The sequence below is a fragment of the Barbatula barbatula genome, assembly GCF_947034865.1.
Source record: "Barbatula barbatula genome assembly, chromosome: 25".
NCBI lineage: Eukaryota > Metazoa > Chordata > Actinopteri > Cypriniformes > Nemacheilidae > Barbatula > Barbatula barbatula.
In genome coordinates this window covers 14,966,280-14,989,704 of record NC_136788.1, presented here as the reverse complement: position 1 = coordinate 14,989,704, position 23,425 = coordinate 14,966,280, and the positions used below count along the sequence as shown (strand labels likewise).

The following is a 23,425-nucleotide window of genomic DNA, read 5'->3' as shown; positions in this document are numbered from 1 at the left end:
TTATCAGATATACGAAGACATTATCATGAGATACTAATAAAAAAACTAACCCTGAAAGGAAGCGATTTTATTAGATTCGTCATAAATCGGAAAATGCGTTTACGGTCGGTTTTTTTAACTACATTAACCAGCGGGCTCTGCGCGCGGGCAAGTTGTAGTCCGGAAGTTTTGCTCTTGTCTGTTGAAATCGTACAGTTTGAATGATGTCATTCTTATAGTATTAATCGAGTGACAGATGGTGAATTAACCAGATTTACTCGTCACTCGTGTTTGCTTTCGCCGGTTAATCTGTCACAAACGGATCGTAATGGCGGATGAAGTGTTTATGAACTGGACGGTCATTGTGCTCACATGTCAACATAAAGACAGTGTTTATGCTTTCCAGAGAGGTGAGTTCAGTCTTTTTGTATATCCTCTGTGTGCAGACGTATTAAAACGTGCATTTATCTCTTAATCGTTACCTAATGTTCCCATGAACTTCACGTTACAAATTTGTTTTATTGAACCTTATGAGACAAATGTGTAGATGCTATAGTTTTTATATTTAACTAATACCTTTGTTAGCCATTAAAATACTGTGGGATGCCTTTGTTTTCATACAGCACCATTGTAACAACATCTGACACTGTAACTGCATTGAAACAAATATTGATCTGTATGTTAATACAATACCATGATTCATGTGTAAATGTACCCCAGACTGCGCCCCATTCAAAACAAACCCGATTACCCGGCATTTGATGATCTGCATTAAAGGAGAGCGTCATGCTTGTATGTTTGTGTGTTTCAGAGTTGGAAGTGAGACAGAAGCGTGGCGTTCTCCCAGCTGGAGCTCTCCTGCTCACCGTTCCTGACCCACACGCCCGGCTGGGCAGCGGCGGGGCCACACTGAACGCCCTGCTGGTGGCTGCTGAACACCTGAGCGCTAGAGCTGGATACAGTGTAAGGTTTACATTGCTGTGAGTGTTCAGATCATAAAGAAAGTGCGCAGGACACCCAATGGAATACCATCGACAAAGCCTTAAAGTTCACCCCAAAAGGAAAATGAAGACTTACTTTTTTCTCCACGACACAAGAGGAGAGATTTGGTTGGTAAAAGAAAACCGTTGGTTTCGTGTCCATTGAATAGATGTCAACGGTTTTTGGTTACCAACATTCTGCAGAATCTTTTTTTGTGTGATCTGCAGAAGAAAGAAAGCAAGTTAGTAATACAGGGTTAAAGATGTACGAGAGTGATTCAATGATGACAGAATTGTCATTTTGGGGTGGGCTATCCCTTTAAGGATACATAAATAAACATATAATCATGCTGTACGAACATCACGTTTATTTTTGTCAAGTTGGATCCTATTTGATAAATGATTTTCGATTGGGAAACTTTTGTACCTTCTTATTCAGCAAACATTTGATGTTTTCTGGAACTGATAATATTGCTAGGATTCACGAGGATCTTCTTTCAATTTCTAAATATGTGTTTGTTTGTGTTTAGGTGGTGAATGCTGATGTTCTGGACCGTGCTCATATTCTCATCTTGCACACGGTCAGTCATGAAATCTACTTTTTAAGTAAAGATGATTGTCAAACTTGTTCTGACAGGTGTTTTTAGGGTAGAGATTTTCCATGGGATGGCTGTAGCAGGGCTTTCTGCTGGATGCCTGTACAAAGATCAGCATCTGTAGAAGGACCTGTTTGCTGCTTAGATCTGCTGTTAGACTGTTTGTCCACGAAGGTTGGTAAAACACACACCTACTGTATACACACAAATTGCTTCATGCACACACACTTTCTGTGCTTGTTTTTTAGATTTGCGTTGGATCTCCGCCAGGTGTTTGGGTCTGCAGCACTGATATGATCCTAAATATTCCGACACGACAGTGTGAGCTAACTATAAATGGTTTATAAACTGTAAACTATTTTATTATGATCATATTCTGCTTGAATATTAACTCGCATCTGCTTTTATTCACATTTAAAATTCTATTTATTTTGAAACAATGGATTTGTGGTTACAAAAATAGTTTGAACTGTTTTCTGTGAGTTATAAAGATTTGCCCGCTAGACAGATTGTTTTAATCTCGCTCTCTCTGTAGTGATTTCATGGGACGGGTTCTCTGGTGTCCGAGTTGTTGCGTTGCCGGGTGATGTTTCCTTTGCTGTTCAACACGGCGTTTATGTCGCCGATAAAGAGGTGCGTTTTGGGAAATAAGGTTAATTTCTGATGACATCAGTGGATGTTTTTGAGATTTTAAATAGTTGATTTTACAGGCCAGAGTGCGCAACATCATCTATAAGGGCTCGAAGGACAATATCATGTGTGCCGCAATGCCCGATGGGAAGTTACCATTGGTATGAATTTGATTATTTGTGTTTGTTACAGCATATGTGTTCTAGTCTACTAAAAAACCCAAATACTTGAGCTAAAATGGGTTAGTTTTTATTTATGATGTTTTCTAATGTGTCTCTCTAGGTCTCAGGGCCTGTGTTCTTCTCCAAGGCGGTTGCAGAGAGACTCTTACAAACTCATGTTACGTCACCGTTGGATGGCTGCACTTATCTCGGCATGGACTCTGGTGCTCCACCTCTTGATGTAAACAGACCCTATATAGCTCTCTTTCTCTGGTTGGTCTACCCCTCTCACCTGTTCTTTATTTTTCTTGCAGATATCTCTCTACCTGGATATCCTAATGTGTCTTTGCTCTGATCTGACCGAGAGTGAGTTTATTAATGGGGAGAGACCAGGCTGCACTTCCCCCTCTGGTCCTCAGGGGGCAGTAGTGAGAAGCGGCCGCGCTGTGCTGTGGAGGACCCTCAGAGGAGCCTCAATATCTATGTGTATGCTCTCTCTTTTTGCTTTTTTAAGACCCCTTATAAGGCACCGAATGCATTGCATTGTGGGATACAGTACTCAGGGCTGTATTCTTTGTTGTTGTATACTGCAAACGGGGAGTTAACAAATAAATGTGACATAGCAAAAAGGAACAAAACAAACTGTTCACGATATATGAATTACATCATTGATATTTATTTTATAATATAAAAATAGTATGAAGATATTTTTTTTCGAAATTGTTGCCGTCACACCAATGGACACATGGTGACATTTAAAGGGATAGTTCACCCCAAAATATTCTTTTCATCATTTACTTATTTACTCATACTTTTGTCATTTCAAAGCTCTAAATAAAATGTTACAAAATACAGTTCGGACAAATACAATGATACTTGCGCCTCCCTATTTAATATGATGATGTAATCTTCTAAACATAGACTTTGTTTTTATTTGCAGTGTATATTCCAGAAGGCCGCTATGATTATTTGACTCAATCGGGCCGAGAACATGTCGTTCGACTGACCGAATCCAGATCTGAGACCATGATTCTCTCTCATGTTCAGGTGGGAATTGTGATTGTCATTTGGTGTCTCTCCCGTATTACTTGGATGTCTCGTATCATTCCTTTTTTAATGCTTTCTTATACAGAACGTTAAGTCTGTGGCAGAGGGAAGCAGGGTGATCAACAGCGTGTTGGAAGGAGATGTTCATATATCAACAGGCGCTGTCGTGCAGCACTGCCACTTACAGGTCTGGAAAGTTTAAACGCAACAGTCTGTTGTGCACTAATGGACATGCAAAAAAGAAAAATATTTATGTTTTATGTTACATTTGTAACTTTTGTTAAAAGCGTTTTGTATATTTAATAGGGTCCAGTTCAGGTGCCCTCTGGGTGTCTGCTGGCAGGGCTGGATCTGATCTCCTCCGCTTGCATCCAGCGGCTACCTTTGTGTACCGACATCATCATTCAGGGACACAGAGTGATGCTTGGAGAGATGAAGATGACAGTGCACACTGTTTTTGGAGCTTGTGACAATTTAGAGGTGAGTCTAGAAACGGTTTCTCTAATAGAAAGTATGTGTGTTATGAAAGAGACTTTAATGTCCACACAGGCTCACGATGATGATGTCACTGCTTCATTCCTCAACCACAAATGGAGCGAGTTTTACAGCCGGACTGGAATTCAGTAAGAATAAGTCGACCTTCATATCTTTTTACCAGATGGTCTCACAAAAGTCTTTCCTGGGAACCCATACTGCTAAAAACCTACACAAATAATGTTGCTTAAAAATCTAATCTGAAATGCATAAATATAATAAAATGTAAAGTTTTGTATTTGCAATCTAACCAATCCTACTGCAATCCTATGTAAGGCCCCTGGACCTTTGGGGACCCGAGAAGACAAAGTCCTGCTGTCTCCTGGATGCGCGATTGTTCCCGGTGTTCATGCCTCGTTCAGGACCCGTCGGACTGGAGGGTCTCAGTTTGCTGTTGGGGGGTCCTGGTCAACTTAAAAACTGGAGAGATGCCTGGAGACTTTCACTCCGAGATATTCTCATCCTGACTGACCAGCAGATGGAGCTTCGCTGGAGAGCAGACCTGTTCTTCGGCATGGGTCGAAAGAGAGTCGTGGACACTTTGCAGGGCCACACAGATCTCAGTCTACTGCCGTTTTTTAGAGCAGCAGTGTTGGCCGGCCAACACGAGGAGCTACTGCGCACGCTGGACTCGGGTAAGGAGAGTATCCAGTGGTTTGGATACAGTATGTTGGTTTGTGAAGGTATTGAACAATTGTTTCTTTTTCAGTGGCTTCCGGCAGCAGTGGCGATCTGGGCATAGCTGCACGTTGTCTCGCCTGCATCGCAGATGTTCTCGGGTGTCTGGCAGGAGAGGGTAAAGGGGGTTTGCGGAGCGGCCCTGCTGCAAATCCTTTATGGGCCGCTGCCTATAAACTCCTGGAAGATGCAAACTTACCCACAGGTGTGCAAGAACTGGCCGAGCAAAGAAACCGATGGCTCAGCAGGTCAGAGCTTCAACCCCAAAATGAAAATCATTCACTCACCATCATGTGATTACTCACCTTTTTGACTTTCATTCTTCTGCACGACACAAAAGGAGATTATTTGAAAAATGTTGGGAATGTTGGTAACCAAACAACATTGGCCCACATTGACTTCCATTGTATGGACACAAAACCACTGAGACATTTCTCAAAATATCATCTTCTAGATGAATGATGACATCATTGTTATGTTTGGGTGATTTGAGTAATTGTTGTTGCTATCTATAGGCCAGATTTGTTGGTGAGAGCTGCCAGGCATTATGAGGGGGCGGGGCAGATACTGCTGCGAAAGGCGGTGATGTCAGCTCGTAAGTTTGTGTTCATTGGTAAAGGCGAGATGCCACGCATGGGTGAATGGCAAGAAGTGGAGTGTCCTGCTCGACTGGATCTGTCAGGTGATGACGGAGGATTTTTAAAATGTGTTGTGTTGTGTTGTGTTGTATGTGTTTCTGGTTTAAACATTATAAGCTTACCTTTTCTTTGATTTGCCATTGCTAGTTGGTGGCATGTGATGTTTATATTTTGGGGTGAAGGGAGATGCCTTACAAAAACATGTACTGGTGTGCATTAGGAAACAAAACAATGGCACTTATTTATTTAAAGATTTCAATTTAGACCGCTCTAGCTAGTCTTAATCCTTATCTGGAAAACTGCCCCTTTAAATTAAACTTAACTCTTGGGAATACATGCATATATAGTCACCTCCAAGCTTACGAACAAATATAAAACTCAACGTTCTGATTAAATGGATTTCAATATTTTGGGCTGCAAATGTGTTTTTTGAAGAATCATAATAAATCTATATTATTGAATAAATACGACCAGGTGGTTGGAGTGACACTCCTCCGATTGCGTTTGAGCATGGTGGATTAGTGGTAAATGTGGCCATCAAGGTGGATGGCAAACGGCCGATCGGAGCACGAGTTCGACGCATTCCAGAACCTCATCTGCTGTTGGTCTGTACCAGCGGAGAACCAGACTGCAGTATTACCACAGAAACACTCTGTGAGGTTCTTACAGACCTGGAAGACTATTGCCAACCACATGCTCCAGGTGAGATGATGTGTTGTTTAGGAATTAAATGCATGAGTACAAGAGTTGTTGTTTATCCATAATCCCATGTTTGTGTTGTAGGTGCTCTGCTGAAAGCAGTGTGTGTGTGCAGTGATGTGGTGTGTGTGTCGTCTCCTCTCTCACTGAAAGATCAGCTGTTACAGCGCTGGGGTGGAGGACTGGAGCTGCGCAGCTGGTCTACACTGCCACATGGATCTGGTCTCGGTGAGTGAATAACATCACAAGTTGCCCATCCGTTCCCGCTTAGTGCAAACCCAGAGCTGCATTATTGGATATAATTTTCAATGATCTGTGTTTGAATTTGTGTGTTTGTAGGGACCAGTAGCATCTTGGCAGGAGCAGCTCTTGCTGCAGTATACAGATGTACGGGACGGAGCTACGACACAACATCTCTCATTCATGATGTGCTTTATCTGGAGCAAATACTTACCACTGGTATGAGATACTGCGTGAGGATATTTGAGCATGTGATGTTGGTTACATCAAGGTTTAAACGTTAGCCTGACCATATATGATATGACACGGCTAAAATGAATATTATCACTTGTTATAGATGTAATGCAAGGTTAAAAAACGCTGTATTTTCCACATACTGTGCATGTTAGCTGACACTTTTATCCAAAGCGACTTACAAATAGTACAGGGAGCAATTTCCGATATGTCGTACAGGAGCAATAATACAATAAGTGATTACCACCTATTTACCTATATTACCTTACCACCTAACTTGCGTATACATTTGGGCGGTCTTTTAATCAAGTCATCCAATGAAATTACGTACATTTGTGGGGGTGTGGTTACACGAGACGTTTCAGGCAGGTCTGGGTGAGCATTCGCTTTTAGATTGAATGGATATTTTGTTCCGACACTTTAATTTTTGTGTTTTTTCTGTGTCTAATACATGCATGGGCAACTTATAATACAACAAAGACGCAGAAAAACACGTATTAACCCCACATGACCCCTTTAACCAATAGAAGTTGTTGGAAAAGTCTTTCTGTTCTGTGATGTAGGTGGTGGATGGCAAGATCAGGTTGGCGGTTTATTTGGAGGAGTGAAGGTCGCTCGATCTGCAGCTCGGTTGCCTCTGAGAGTTGAAGTAGAACAGCTCTCTCTCTCTCAAGACTTTCTGTCTGTCCTGCAGCAGCATCTTCTTCTGGTTTACACCGGAAAGACGCGTTTAGCACGAAATCTTCTACAGGTATGAGGTGAGCGACTGATCCTTCATTTACACTTTCATCATGTTGATTATTAATAAGGTTATTGTGTATGCAGGATGTGGTGCGCAGCTGGTACGCTCGATTACCCTCCATTGTGCAGAACGCAGAACAGCTGGTGACCAATGCAGAAGAGTGTGCTGAAGCCTGCAGACAAGGTCAGAGTCCACATCTCTTTTAAATCTATACAAATGATGACATCCCTAAAAGAAGGTTATGGTCAGGATCTAAGTACTCATTCAGTCATCATCTGTGTTTGTATCAGGGTCTCTCTCCAGATTGGGGGTCTGTATGGACAGATACTGGCAGCAGAAGAAGCTGATGGCTCCGGGCTGTGAACCAGCAGCTGTGAGGATGATGATGAATGAACTTCAACCTCTGATCTTAGGACAGAGTCTTGCAGGAGCAGGAGGAGGAGGATTTCTCTTCTTGCTCACACATGAACCTCAACAGAAGGAAAGAGTGGAAGAAGTACTCAGGAACATAGAGGTGAGTGAGTGAAGCAGGTATAAAGTCTCCATGACAAGATAGTGTGATGTGTTTTAAGTGCAGGTAAATCTGAAATATGTGATATTGAAGTAAGCTTATTTGGATAAGTGTACAGAAATATTCAGTTTCTCCAGAATATTAATGGAACTACTTTTTATCACAAATAAATGCACATTACTTTACAGGCAAACAAAGCAGAATATACATTTGTATTTATTCCATTAAAAAACAAGAAATTACAAATAGATTTTTCCAGCAAAAATCTGTCCATACTACATCACATAACATTACTTCTCGATTATATAGATTATAATAGGGTTTTCCCTTCATTTAATCTAAAATTGAGCGAGTGTGGTTTAGAGAAATGTAATGTATTTAATGTAGCGTTGTTGGTCCTGTTTTGTTATCTCAGAGCATTGGTCTATTCAGTGTTCATTCAGTGGAGTTAGATATGGATGGGATCACCATCATTCAGAAGAGCTCTGAACATCCTGACTGACACCAGCAGCTCAAATATGATCCATAAACACAAGATCAGCAGACAACATGAGTCTGAGTCACTGCCTTATCTTCTGTAAATCACAAACTTTAAATTACTTTGATTCTTGCATCTTTTTTAACATTTGTAATTCCATGAAGATATTTAAATATATATATATATATATATGTATTACTGTACAATTATGTTTAAACAGTACAAGGAATTAAACAGTACTGTGCAATAAAAACAACACAAATGGCCTTGAACTGATTTATGTATGTTATTTTGTTTAATGTCTGTCTGGCTGTGCCTTATATCTTTTGCTCATTTATCAACTTTTGTATTCATTCAACTTTTACTTCATATAAATAACCTGTCTCTGCATTGAAATAAATATTTGAGCTTCGGCCGATGCTATTTACTTGTATTTCATTGCTATCAACTAAACATGTGTTATTATTTGTAACTAAATAATTTAAATTGTAATGAAATTAGTTGGAGGCTCATTTGTTTATTTTCTTTAATAATATATACACCCTAACTAAATCTTGTAAACATAACAATCATCACATTCTTGTTTAATGTCAATGAAGAACAGAAAGTTAAAGCTTCTAATTTGACTTGACATGAGATCAAACTTGGAATGCGTAAGCATTCATCTATCTGTCAGGTGAGTCACAGATCAGAGACGCCAGAGATGCAACCATGAAGGTATCTATTACAGAACACTTCAGAAGAAAAACAGGAGAATGCAAAAATACTGGAAATACTGGACAACATATTTAGACACTCCCTTCTGCGCACCTGTAATGTAGATATGCTTCCTTGTTTTATGTAACTGAACAACTGAAAGTAAAAACTAGAGACTCTGGAGCTGAGTTTACTCTGAAACTTCTCCTGGGAAACATGTCAAGTAAGCAATATTTCTTAAAACTAATTTTTCACAGCTTTGCTTTTCTGTAAATAAATCCTGTTTAAATATGAACCATAAATACTGTATCAATGATTGTTTCATAACTGAGTTTAATAGTGACATGTTCATCTTATTCAGTTCTACCACGATTTGTCTTTGACATTTCAGATGTAGGAACAGGATTTATTTCTTTTAGATTTTCTGTCATATACACTCTTAAATACAAAAGTGCTTCACGATGCCAAAAATAACCTTTAACATCCGAAGAACCTTTAGGTTTTATAAAAGGTTCTTTGTGGCTTAAAATGTTCTTCAGATTATATAAAGATAAGAAAGAGGTGATTCTTTAAAGAACATTTGACTGAATGGTTCTTCTATGGCATCGCTGTGAATAATCTTATAAGCATCTTTATTTTTAAGAGTTTACAAAAAGCTTTATTTGAGTTGATATGAGTAATGTGATAAGATGATGATGTTCCTTGGAGTTTAAATGTAATGTTTACATCAAACCCCAAGACTGTTGTTATTTCCAGAATAATTTAATATTATTATTACTTAGAGCTTTTTTACACTTATTTAGAACATTAATTTGGATAAGTGTGTTTTGTGTGTTTGTTACAGGTGAGAAGCTCTCAGAGTTGAGGATTGTGTTGATGGGATATAGAGGAGCTGGGAAGAGTTCAGCAGGAAACATCATCCTGAACAGAGAAGAGTTTGACCTGAAGACAACTGCTCAGTGTGTGAAGAGACAGAGACAAGTAGCAGACAGACACATCACTGTCATAGAAGCTCCAGGATGGTGGAGGAGAACACCTGTAGATCAGAGCCCAGAGTTACTGAAACAAGAGATTTCTCTCAGTGTGTCTCTGTGTGCTCCAGGACCTCATGTTGTTCTACTGGTTGTACGTGCAGACATTATATTCAAAGAGGTTGAGAGAAAAGTATTTCAGTGTTATGTGGATCTTCTCGGTGAGAGAGTCTGGAGTCACACTATAGTGCTCTTCACTCATGGAGACTTTCTAGGAGACACATCTATAGAGCAACACATTGAGAGTGAAGGAGAGGATCTCCAGTGGCTGGTGGAGAAATGTGGGAACAGATATCATGTTCTCAACAATAAGAACAGAAGTGATGACACTCAGAACAAACATCTGCTGGAGAAGATAGAAGAGACCGTGACACAAAACAACGGCTGCCATTTTGAAATAGACAGAAAGATTTTACAGGAGCTGGAGGAGAGAAGAAGAGAAGAAGAAGAGAGAGCAGAAGAACGAATGATGAGGATGAAGATACAGAGAGAGATGATCAGATCACAGATGAGTGAGTAAACATCACAGTACTGATCTAAACACTGAGAACATTTAGTGGACTGAACATGAAAACAATCTCACACTTACAGTCGTGCTGTTAGACTTCATCATGTCTGTCAGTTACGGTTGAATCACAGCTCTGCTGGTACAGAGTATAACAGGTGAATTGTGTGTGATATTATTTTCATGTACAATCAGCTGTTTTTTATCAAATAAACACAGAGTTGGGAACCCAACATGGGATTGAAGTGTCTTACCACACTGAAGGTTGACTGAATATTTTCCTGCTTAATATACAGTTTCTTCCATCTAAGAATACACAATTGTTATTGACGATAACAAATTTCAACCTTTCGATTAACTGACTGTAGTGTTTGTCTGAATAATTCTGAAAGAAAGACGTAAAAATTAAAAACAAAACGTAAAACTAAGAAATGTTTAGACATTTCGACAGTAGCATTTTAAGGACTGTTTATGTTATCGCTTTAAATTGTATATTTAATTTACTGATATAATGTTAATATAGCAGCCTTGTCATATGATTCTGCTTTTAACCTTAATCCACAGAACACCACTATAATACAGATGGTAGAACGGACAGTTACATAATGAATCAAAGTTCAGTCGGATGGCCTTTCTATAGACCTTTCCAAATATTAATATAGACCACTTTGGATAACATTAACAACGCTGGTCCAGAAGAACTTCCTGTTTCAGTTGTTTAACACAACACATGCGTTTGAACAAAACTCAACCAACAGATCACTTAAAACCAAATCAAAATGTTGGAAAATATTTTTAACAGTTATTTATGAATGTAAGATTTATAATAATAATAATAATAAATAAAGGAAATAAACTGAAACCGCAGGTGTTTCTGGAACAGTTTTTACATCTTATGAAGTGATCTTTAGATCTGATGAACAATGTCATACATACAAACACCTACACCATCAGAGTAACAACACACTCTGAAGTAACACAACGTGTAATATTAAACATCATAATATACATAACTGATAAAAAATACAAGAAACAGAATTTTAAAGAACGTCAAATGTGTTTTCACTGTAAATTTGAATGTGACTTATATGTTTAAAGTAAAATATGTTTATAGTATAGATAAAAGTACATGTGTCATTGTGTAAAATCTTACATTTATTTCCACAGAAAAATATACGGCACTTCATACCTTTAACATTCAAGTGTGTTTTGTGTGTTTGTTACAGGTGAGAAGCTCTCTGAGTTGAGGATTGTGTTGATGGGGTATAGAGGAGCTGGGAAGAGTTCAGCTAGAAACATCATCCTGAACAGAGAAGAGTTTGACCTGAAGAGAACTGCTCAGTGTGTGAAGAGACAGAGACAAGTAGCAGACAGACACATCACTGTCATAGAAGCTCCAGGATGGTGGAGAAATGTTCCTGTAGAGCTGAGCTTTGAGTTACTGAAACAAGAGATTTTACTCAGTGTGTCTCTGTGTCCTCCAGGACCTCATGTTGTTCTACTGGTTGTACGTGCAGACATTAAATTCAAAGAAGACGAGAGAAAAGTATTTCAGGGTTATGTGGATCTTCTCGGTGAGAGAGTCTGGAGTCACACTATAGTGCTCTTCACTCATGGAGACTTTCTAGGAGACACATCTATAGAGCAACACATTGAGAGAGAAGGAGAGGATCTCCAGTGGCTGGTGGAGAAATGTGGGAACAGATATCATGTTCTCCACATTAAGAACAGAAGTGATGACACTCAGATCAAACATCTGCTGGAGAAGATAGAAGAGACCGTGACACAAAACAAAGGCTGCCATTTTGAAATAGACAGAAAGATTTTACAGGAGCTGGAGGAGAGAAGAAGAGAAGTAAAGAGGACAGTAGAACGAATGATGAGGATGAAGAAACAGAGCGAGATGATCAGATCACAGATGAGTGAGTAAACATCACAGTACTGATCTAAACACTGAGAACATTCAGTGGATTAAACATGAAAGTTGTTACTCTGTATGTTATAACATAAATAGCTGATAGAAAGCTGTACAAGAAAACATTGACTATAAGCAAAGCATATAAAGTCAAAAAACAGGTCAATTATCAGACATATATAAATTCCTATATGCAGTGTGAATTAAATAAACTTCAGTCAGTACCACTTACGTTTGAAAACAGATTTTATTGAATAGTAAGCATCTATTTGGTGTTGGGGTTATGGTTCTGTTCTGGGCCAACTCCACACGCCCGTCCGGCACGATTTCCTGGATGGGGCGGGGAGATCCCCCCCAAAAAATGATTTTTACGTCGTCCACATTTATACCGTAAGACAGTATTAAATCTAAAGTATGATTACGAAGGTGAGTGGGTCCTGACACATGTTGTCTAACGCCCATGGAGTTAAGAGTGTCTTTTAAAGCCATTCCTAAAGCATCTGTATCGTTATCTACATGAATGTTAAAGTCTCCAACAACAAGGACTCTGTCTGTGGCCAGTACTAGTTCCTATAAGAACCCAGCAAATTCTTTAATAAAATCTGTGTGGTGCCCTGGAGGCCTATATACAATAGCCAATATACATTTTAAATATGTTTTATCCTTAGTATTAGGTGTTGATACATGAAGTACCATCACTTCAAAAAAATGGTATTTAGGATTAAACTTCTGGGAAATGCTAAAAGAGTTATGGTAAAGTGCAGCAACAACTCCGCTTCTGCCTTTTAGGCGAGGCTTGTGTTTATAATAATAATCTTGGGGGACAGACTCATTTAAAGTAATATAATCATCTGGCTTTAGCCATGTTTCTGTCAGACAGAGCAAGTCTATTTTATGCTCTGTTATCATATCATTAACAAAAATTGGTTTATTAGAGAGAGATGTAATATTAAGCAATCCGAGTCGTAACAGTTGATTATCTGTATTTTGTTCATGTTTAATTAGTTTAACGTTAATTAAATTACCTTTGAGAGGTTTACGCATCATTTTATGTTCGATAACCAGGGGGACAGACACAGTCTTTATTTTATGATGTTTGGGAGAAATGATGATCGCATGTTGTACATTTTGTGTATTCTGCGAAATGACACGACAAGCAGACCGTTGGTTATGCCATTCTGTCTGCTTCCTGACCTGGGCCCCAGTGAGTCAAGTCTATGTGCCATATTTCTAGTCAGGAGAAAAGCACCAGCCCAAGAGGGGTGGAGACCATCACTTTTCAACAGGCCAGGTCTGCCCTCAAAACCCTTCCAGTTATTTATAAAAACTATATAATTCTGCAGGCACCACTTAGACAACCAGCCATTTAGTGATGATAATCTGCTATGTATCTCCACACCACGGTAAGCCTGTCATGATTCTGCCTAATCTTGTCTTGGTTTTCTGGTCTAGGGGCAGAATCATGACAGACCCACGTGTTTTATGTGGAGAGAAACATATGTTCAATCAGGACATGATATGTGTTCTCTCCAGTCTCGTCATTGGCCCCGCCCCTCTCGTTCCTAGTATTGCTTTCCTCCTGTGTCTCATTACCCACACCTGCCCATTGTTAATTATCCTTTGTCTGTCTCCCTATAAAACATCCTCGTGTTCATTGTCCTGTGCTCGTTCATTGTATGTGGTACGTGTTTCCTGGGATGTACTCATATGCCAGTCTTGTTACCGTGTACCTGAAGCCGTCTCAAGTCTTAGTGTTTGTATTTGCTAGTCCTGTCGAGTGTTAGTCTTCAGTTTGTAGTGTTCGTTATTGTGTACTGTCTTTTACCCCCTCGTGGGTGTTTGTTTTCTGTTTTATTATTTATTAAAGTCTTTTGTTAACCCCTTCATCCCCGTGTCTGCCTGCACCTGGGTTCTTCCCTTCCACGATCCGTGACAGAGCAGGGAGGGGGCCAGAGAATATTAGGCCTACAGTGTCTGACATCGTGCTTGCGAGCTCACACACCTCTTTAATATTATCTTTTGTGATCTCCGATTGACGGAGTCCAACATCATTTGTGTCGACGTGAATAACAATCTTAATGAATTTTTATAATTAGCCTTAACCAGCACATTTAAATTTACCTTGATGTCAGGCGCTCTGGCTCCCGGTAAACATTTAACTATGGTGGCTGATGCCTCTATGTTAACGTTCTGAACAAATAGAATCATCAATAACTAGGGACTTTCAGCAGGTTTCTCAGTCGGGTTTCGAGACTGTAATCGGAACGGTTGCGTGATGTTTTGACCTGCGACTACGCCGTAGTTGCACATGAGGTGCAAGTAACAATAATAAGATGAGAAGCCATAACTTACCAGGTTTGAAGAGTAATTTCAACTAGCTCGATGAATCTTAGTATATACACTTAAAAGAGAAACAGTTAGCACACAAGACAACTAGAAGGCAAGATTGTATTTAACAGTGTAAACAGAAAGCCCGCTAGCAAGCTAATGCTAGGCTAATGTCCCTGAGTTAACTATCAATTTTGGTAACTTCAATCGAATAACCAGGACAGGGTTATTGAGATATCAGGATGAGTTAGCAACGACATTGATATGTAACAGTGTATACTACGAATAAAATAAACTAATATTAAAACAAGTGAAAGTGCAAGTGCAGTGATACAAACAAACCGCCAGCAGCAATTTTACTTCTATGTCTTCGACTTTGATTATATTAGATGTTGAAGTCTTCTGTTTTCTTATGTTGGACAGCAGGTCAATAACTTTTTCCACATTAGAACGGCCTTATGTTTCGTTTTTTTATGAGTAATGAACCAGGAAATGGTTGTTTTTCCAGGTATTAAACATGTTCTCTTGTTCTCTATTATCAAATACTTTAGATACAATCTTTTTATCATTGTTTTCAGGGAGTGAAGATGAGATGTTTGATTCAGTCTCTCTGGGAAGTTCTGGTTCTGGTTCATTCAGATCTCCATCAGGTGCAGACAAAAGCTCAGTTTTTGCATCATCACACTCTAAAGACAGACCTATCTCATTTGCTGGTGGATCATGCAACAAGAAATTACAACAACCATTGGGTACGTATCTTTATTTGAACTATTTGACTACAGTGCCCCAAAAATGAATTTTAAAACTTAAACAATTTTCTAAATACTGTATATGAATTTCAAAGATAACAAAAGTTTTTAAAAAATATCACAAGTTTCTTTGTTTTGCTTGTGTGTTTGTTCTTTTTTGGTAAATGGTAAAAAGCATTTGTCTGCAGTACACATCTCGTCATTCAAACACTTTCTTCCAGCGTGACAGCTCCTATACTATTCAGGATGCATAAAACCAAAGTCTTATGTAGTAAAAGGTGTGGTGGCCTTAACCCAAGATCTCACTGGAATCATATTGTAGTCTGACATTGATAAAAGTTTTAAATTGTTGGCTCTCAAAAGGAGACTGACAGGGTTTATTCTTTTCTTGTTTATTGTTTCCAGGGATGGAAGATGAGATGTCTGATTCAGTCTCTCTAGGAAGTTCTGGTTATGGATCATTCAGATCTCCATCAGGTGCAAACAAAAGCTCAGTTTTTGCATCATCACACTCTAAAGACCTTCCTATCTTATTTGCTGATGGATCATACAACAAGAAATTACAACAACCATTGAGTACGTATCTTTATTTGAACTATTTGACTACAGTGCCCTCAAAAAAGAATTAAAATATTTAAACTTTAAAAAGAAAAATGTGTCACAGTCTTGCAGTGTTACTGCTGTATACTATTCAGGTGCATAAAACATTTAGTAAATATCTTCATTGTTTCCAGGGAGTGAAGATGAGATGTCTGATACAGTCTCTCTGGGAAGTTCTACTTCTAGTTCATTCAGATCTCCATCAGGTCTCGATCAGACATCATCACACTCCAGGGACTCGAAAGATTTACCAACCAATTTTGTAGATGGATCTGAATCCTTCACTCCTCAGTCTGTGGAACATTTACAAATCAAAACAACAAAGAAAACATCCACGATCTTAAAATTATTAAGAGGCAAACCGAATAAATGAGAAGAAAAAAGATGTAATGTTATTTGTCCTAAAGAAAACCAATGAATGAAATCATTTGTATCTGACTCAACACAAATTCTGTGATTAATTTTCCATCTATTCAATATATTCAAATAAAACTTCTAACTTTCCAATAATAGTTGAACTGATACATGTATCTAACATCACTAAACCACAGTTACACAGAGCAGGAAATACAGTTTGTGATCAAGGTCATTTACACTGATGACATTTTTTATATTTTGCAACAGTAACTGGCATTACATGTCCTGTTTTATCATGTAAATATAATAATGACAAATTTTTGTATGTACTAATCTCAATTCTTCAAGAAATTGTTCAGTTCAGCCACAATGATCAAGAATATATTGGTCATATATTTTTCATATTTATAAATATTTATAACACTTGACACTCACTTTTATTATGTTTTGAAAGAATATCCACATTCCTAACTGATGATAGGCTTTGCTTTACTCTTTTGCATTCATTGTATTGTTTTTCTTAGAACTTTTGACTTTATATTATAACAGATAATATTGTCTCCACTATTGTGAACCATTAAAAAATTAAAATGGTCAGTTGTGGCCTGGGGGTTAGAGAGTCGGGCTTGTGATCAGAAGGTTGCAGGTTCAAAACTCAGTGCCAGCAGGTTATGACTGAAGTGCCCTTGAGCAAGGCACCTTTACCCCTGATTGCTCTGGAGTAATGTGTCACTGTAAAAAAACTACTTGTAAGTCGCTTTGGATAAAAGCGTCTGCCAAATGAATAAATGTAAATGTGTCTGTACACTCTTCTTCATCTGGAATATTTATGAATGAAAAGAACAAAGGATTTCTCCTTGATCACTGAACAAAGGTGGCAGTGGACCCCAGTACAGCATTTTAACATAAATGTTATTCTCATAGCAAAAATTGTTTTTGAAAAATCAAGTCTGTAGAAAATTCCTCTAAATTAAATAATACTTTTAAAACGAGTATTTTTCCATCAGTATAATTCGTTTGATTGTATATGCATAGATGAAATATGTCCTCAAAATATACTTTTTAACATACTTTAGAGTTATTGCACATTAGGCCTACAAAATTCAAGGATGGGCTGTTTGGTGATACACTCGAGGACTCCTCCCAGCAATTCTCGATTTTTGATATCAAGCATTCCGGCCGTAGAGGTCACGTGTGGCGTCTGCTTCCCAGCAGCCCCGCCCCTCTTCAACACCGGCGCCCCCCGGTAGAAGCATCGAAGAGGAGAGCACCATCCCGTCACCAACCACCACGGAAGCAGAAGTGTTCCTGAGAGGATGAGCCCAGGGAGATCGAGACCACCGTTGGGCCTGACCCCAGCCTCTCAATCGCTGGCTCTTGGACGGAACGGAGAGATTCTGAGTGGCCTACCCCCAGTGGTGGTTGAGTCACCTGCCACGAGGCAGCTGTACGCTTTTACGTGGCGCCTCTTCTCGTCCTCAGAGAGAAGACCCGCATAGTTTTTCGATCGGGATCATGTTGTCCTTCCTGCAAGAGAGACTTGAGAGCAATCTCTGGGGCAACACGACCTGATCGCTAGGTTCCTAAGGGGCAAGAGAAGGCTGAATCAGCCTCGTCCGCGCTCCGTACCCTCTTGGGACCTCGATGTGGTCCTGGCAGGCCCCCTTTCGGCCCATTTCTCATCTCTCGATGAAGACGGCTCTTCTAGTGGTGCTCGATTCCATCAAGAGGGTTGTGGACCTACAAGCATTCTCCTTGTCCACGGATTGCTTAGAGTTTGGGCCCAGACACTCACGTAACTTTTATTTCATTGCTATCAGCTAAACATGTGTTATTATTTGTAACTACATAATTGAAATTGTAATCTATATTTGTTTGAACATAATATTTCAATTTTCTTTAATAATATAAACACCCTGACTAAATCCTGTAAACATTACAATCATCACATTCTTGTTTAATGTCAATGAAGAACAGAAAGTTAAAGCTTTATTTGACTTGATTAAGCATTCATCTATCTGTCAGGTGAGCCACAGATCAAAAAACGTTGAAAAACAGGAGAATGCATAAATAATGGCAAGACATGACAACAGTTGGGAGAAAAGAGATAGTTGTGGGGAGGATGCTGGAGATCGCTGGAAGGTGTGTGTGATTGGAGACGAGTGGGGGAGCGTGGAGAATCATGGGAAACGTAGTCCTGGGGGAAACAGCCAATGGAAACATCGGCAAGCAGACAGGGGCAGACATGACTGTGACATTATTTCTAGGGCTTCTGCTTTTTGTATCCTAAAGAACTTTAAATATCAAATATGATCATGAATGAATCACATTACTTTTTTATTTTCTTATGCAATTTGAATTGTTTTCTTATTGTCTGTCGTGTTACTTTTAACACACTAGTAGTTTTTCTATTACGTTCAGACACTCCCTTCTGCGCACCTGTAATGTAGATATGCTTCCTTGTTTTATGTAACTGAACAACTGAAAGTAAAAGCTAGAGACTCTGGAGCTGAGTTTACTCTGAAACTTCTCCTGGGAAACATGTCAAGTAAGCAATATTTCTAAAACTGTTTTACTCATAATACAAGCAAAGATTAAAACTTGACAAAACTCAAAACTTTGATGAAACACAGAAGTGAAATGATTTGCTTTCTCACTGTAATGATCTGTGTGAGTGCTGCGGTGACACAAGTATTAGCTTCAGGTCACAGCTTTGCTTTTCTGTAAATAAATCCTGTTTAAATATGAACCATAAATACTGTATCAATGATTGTTTCATAACTGAGTTTAATAGTGACATGTTCATCTTATTCAGTTCTACCACGGATTTGTCTTTGACATTTCAGATGTAGGAACAGGATTTATTTCTTTTAGATTTTCTGTCGTATGCACTCTTAAATACAAAAGTGCTTCACGATGCCAAAAATAACCTTTAACATCCGAAGAACCTTTAGGTTTTATAAAAGGTTATTTGTGGCTAAAAAGGTTCTTCAGATTATACAAAGATAAGAAAGAGGTGATTCTTTAAATAACCTTTGACTGAATGGTTCTTCTATGGCATTGCTGTGAAGAACCTTATAAGCATCTTAATTTGTAACAGTGTATGAAAAGCTTCTTTATTTGAGTTGATATGAGTAATGTGATAAGATGATGATGTTCCTTGTAGTTTAAATTTAATGTTTACATCAAACCCCAAGACTGTGTTGTGTTTATTACTGCTTTATTATTGCCTAAATAATTTAATATCATTGTTACTTTAAGGTTTTATTACATTTATTTAGAACAGATTGACAGACATTAATTTTTTTAGTGCAATATAGTTTTGGATATATTCACTATAAATTTGAATGTGACTTATATGCTTAAAGTACAATTTTGATACAATTATGTTTATAGTAAAGTTAAATGTACATGTGTCATTGTAGAAAATCTTACATTAATTTCCACAGATAAATATACGGCACTTCATACCTTTAACATTCAAGTGTGTTTTGTGTGTTTGTTACAGGTGAGAAGCTCTCAGAGTTGAGGATTGTGTTGATGGGATATAAAAGAGCTGGGAAGAGTTCAGCAGGAAACATCATCCTGAACAGAGAAGAGTTTGACCTGAAGACAACTGCTCAGTGTGTGAAGAGACAGAGACAAGTAGCAGACAGACACATCACTGTCATAGAAGCTCCAGGATGGTGGATTGATGAACCTGTAGATCAGAGCTCTGAGTTACTGAAACAAGAGATTTTACTCAGTGTGTCTCTGTGTCCTCCAGGACCTCATGTTGTTCTACTGGTTATACGTGCAGACCATATATTCAAAGAGGACGAGAGAAAAGTATTTCAGGGTTATGTGGATCTTCTCGGTGAGAGAGTCTGGAGTCACACTATAGTGCTCTTCACTCGTGGAGACCTTCTAGGAGACACATCTATAGAGCAACACATTGAGAGAGAAGGAGAGGATCACCAGTGGCTGGTGGAGAAATGTGGGAACAGATATCATGTTCTCCACATTAAGAACAGAAGTGATGACACTCAGATCAAACATCTGCTGGAGAAGATAGAAGAGACCGTGACACAAAACAACGGCTGCCATTTTGAAATAGACAGAAAGATTTTACAGGAGCTGGTGAAGAGAAGAAGAGAAGAAGAAGAGAGAGCAGAAGAACGAATGAAGAGGATGAAGACACAGAGAGAGATGATCAGATCACAGATGAGTGAGTAAACATCACATCACTGATCTAAACACTGAGAACATTCAGTGGACTGAACATGAAAACAATCTCACACTTACAGTCGTGCTGTTAGACTTCATCATGTCTGTCAGTTACGGTTGAATCACAGCTCTGCTGGTACAGAGTATAACAGGTGAATTGTGTGTGATATTATTTTCATGTACAATCAGCTGTTTTTTATCAAATAAACACAGAGTTGGGAACCCAACATGGGATTGAAGTGTCTTACCCCCTGAAGGTTGACTGAATATTTTCCTGCTTAATATACAGTTTCTTCCATCTAAGAATACACAATTGTTATTGACGATAACAAATTTCAACCTTTCGATTAACTGACTGTAGTGTTTGTCTGAATAATTCTGAAAGAAAGACGTAAAAATGAAAAACAAAATGTAAAACTAAGGAATTTTTTGACATTTCAACAGTGGCATTTTAATGACTGTTTATGTTATCGCTTTAAATTGTATATTTAATTTACTGATATAATGTTAATATAGCAGCCTTGTCATACATGATTCTGCTTTTAACCTTAATCTACAGATAACCACTATAATACAGATGGTAGAACGGACAGTCTCATAATGAATCAAAGTTCAGTCGGATGGCCTTTCTATAGACCTTTCCAAATACTAATATAGACCACTTTGGATAACATTAACAACACTGGTCCAGAAGAACTTCCTGTTCAAGTTGTTTAACACTACACAGCGTTTGAACAAAACTCAACCAACAGATCACTTATAACCAAATATTTTTAACAGTTATTTATGAATGTAAGATTTATAAAATAATAATAATAATAATAAATAAACTAAGAAACCGCAAGTGTTTCTGGAACATTGTTTACATCTTATGAAGTGATCTTTAGAGCTGATGCACAATGTCATACGTACAAACACGAACACCATCAGAGTAACGCAACATGTAATATTAAACACCATAATATGTATAACTGATAAAAAATACAAGAAACATAATTTTTAAGGATGGCAAATGTGTTTTTCACTGTAAATTTGAATGTAACTTACATGTTTAAAGTAAAACATTTTTTAATTATGTTTATAGTATGTTAAAAGTACATGTGTCATTTTGTAAAATCTTACATTTCATTCCACAGTAAAATATACGGCACTTTATACCTTTAATATTCAAGAGTGTTTTGTGTGTTTGTTACAGGTGAGAAGCTCTCAGAGTTGAGGATTGTGTTGATGGGGGATAAATGTACAGGGAAGAGTTCAGCAGGAAACATCATCCTGAACAGAGAAGAGTTTGACCTGAAGAGAACTGCTCAGTGTGTGAAGAGACAGAGACAAGTAGCAGACAGACACATCACTGTCATAGAAGCTCCAGGATGGTGGATTACTATACCTGTAGATGAGAGCTCTGAGTTACTGAAACAAGAGATTTCTTTCAGTGTGTCTCTGTGTCATCCAGGACCTCATGTTGTTCTTCTGGTTATACGTACAGACATTATATTCAAAGAGGACGAGAGAAAAGTATTTCAGGGTTATGTGGATCTTCTGGGTGAGAGAGTCTGGAGTCACACTATAGTGCTCTTCACTCATGGAGACCTTCTAGGAGACACATCTATAGAGCAACACATTGAGAGTGAAGGAGAGGATCTCCAGTGGCTGGTGGAGAAATGTGGGAACAGATATCATGTTCTCAACAATAAGAACAGAAGTGATGACACTCAGAACAAACATCTAATGGAGAAGATAGAAGAGACCGTGACACAAAACAACGGCTGCCATTTTGAAATAGACAGAAAGATTTTACAGGAGCTGGAGGAGAGAAGAAGAGAAGAAGAAGAGAGAGCAGAAGAACGAATGAAGAGGATGAAGAAACAGAGAGAGATGATCAGATCACAGATGAGTGAGTAAACATCACAGTACTGATCTAAACACTGAGAACATTCAGTGGACTGAACATGAAAACAATCTCACACTTACAGTCGTGATGTTAGACTTCATCATGTCTGTTATTACAGACTCTATTCAGTTCTACTGGAATATTTTAAATCTGATCATAATACAGTTTTCCAGAGAGCCGTGTAATAACTGGGTTTAATGATGATGTGTTTTTAGTTGTATCTCAATAGATCACAGGTACAGTAGGTCTCAAGTTTATTACTGGTTGATTGAAGAATATTTTTGCTGCTCATATACAAATGCAGTGTTGTCATGAGTTGTAAGGGTATAAGAATATTCACTGGAATTTAATATTAAAACTGACAGCTGTGTTTGGCAGAATAATTCTGAATAAAAGCCATTAAACACGTAAAACCTTTTTAAGACTAAAGAAAATGGTGACAAAGCTTTAGGTTTGTTGAAATTGTCATGATTCCGCTATCATGTCATGTTTATTCTTGGTCTTGCAGCGGAGTCATGGCATAGCCTTAGGTTTTGTGTGAGAAAGCCATGTGCTTTCTCGTGTCTCGTCAGTGTTTCCCGCCATCTCGTTTCCTCGTTAACCTTCCCTGAGTGTTTCAGTACCCGCACCTGGCCCTTGTTAATTATCCTTTGTCTGTCTCCCTTTAAAACATCCTCGTGTTCATTGTCTTGTGCTGGTTCGTTGTACTTGTTACCCTGTCCTAAGCCTTGTCGTGTCAGAATCTTTGAAGTTTATGCTAGTCTTTGTGTGTGTTTGTTTAGTCTTTATAGTTGAGTTCCAGTTGAGTGTTTAGTTTTCAGTTTATGGTGTTAGTTATTGTGTACTGTCTTGATACCCCCTCGTGGGTTTTTGTTTTCTGTTTTATATTATTAAAGTCCTTGTTAACCCCTTCATCCCCGTTTCGCTGCCTGCAATTGGGTTCTCCTTCGGTTCCACAACAGAACGAACCAGCCAGAACCGAACCCAGCAGGCAGCCAAC

At 38.5% G+C, this 23,425-nt stretch overlaps 2 protein-coding genes across 2 annotated transcripts in view; both read left to right on the top strand.

Moving 5' to 3' along the window:
* Positions 1-154: 154 nt before the first annotated feature.
* On the top strand, positions 155-8,551 carry LOC306890536 (L-fucose kinase-like). Its single transcript, XM_079450330.1, has 23 exons — positions 155-389; positions 791-942; positions 1,490-1,540; positions 1,607-1,729; positions 1,804-1,876; positions 2,091-2,188; positions 2,266-2,346; positions 2,468-2,587; positions 2,661-2,832; positions 3,287-3,393; positions 3,479-3,580; positions 3,700-3,873; positions 3,943-4,016; positions 4,204-4,562; positions 4,637-4,853; positions 5,121-5,287; positions 5,718-5,945; positions 6,027-6,170; positions 6,282-6,401; positions 6,980-7,167; positions 7,242-7,341; positions 7,449-7,672; positions 8,085-8,551. Exons 1-23 carry the CDS (start codon positions 308-310, stop codon positions 8,169-8,171), a joined length of 3,243 nt encoding a protein of 1,080 aa, XP_079306456.1. The 5' UTR covers positions 155-307; the 3' UTR covers positions 8,172-8,551.
* A 444-nt stretch (positions 8,552-8,995) lies between these two features.
* The window catches only part of LOC306890535 (uncharacterized protein), a 20,228-nt gene continuing 5,798 nt past the window's right edge, over positions 8,996-23,425 (top strand). The window contains exons 1-5 of the mRNA XM_079450329.1: positions 8,996-9,066; positions 9,688-10,386; positions 11,606-12,301; positions 19,837-20,535; positions 21,730-22,428. Of these exons, the coding sequence (XP_079306455.1) occupies positions 9,060-9,066; positions 9,688-10,386; positions 11,606-12,301; positions 19,837-20,535; positions 21,730-22,428 (2,800 nt within the window). The 5' untranslated portion in view covers positions 8,996-9,059. The remainder of the gene's footprint in view (positions 9,067-9,687; positions 10,387-11,605; positions 12,302-19,836; positions 20,536-21,729; positions 22,429-23,425) is intronic.

What these genes read in the sequence shown, in the direction of transcription:
- LOC306890536 (XM_079450330.1), top strand. Translation starts at nt 308, where the DNA reads ATGGCGGATGAAGTGTTTATGAACTGGACGGTCATTGTGCTCACATGT. An exon ending in TTTATGTCGCCGATAAAGAG is followed by an intron (nt 2,189 to 2,265) that starts GTGCGTTTTGGG and finishes TTGATTTTACAG; the next exon opens with GCCAGAGTGCGCAACATCAT. An exon ending in AAGTACTCAGGAACATAGAG is followed by an intron (nt 7,673 to 8,084) that starts GTGAGTGAGTGA and finishes TTGTTATCTCAG; the next exon opens with AGCATTGGTCTATTCAGTGT.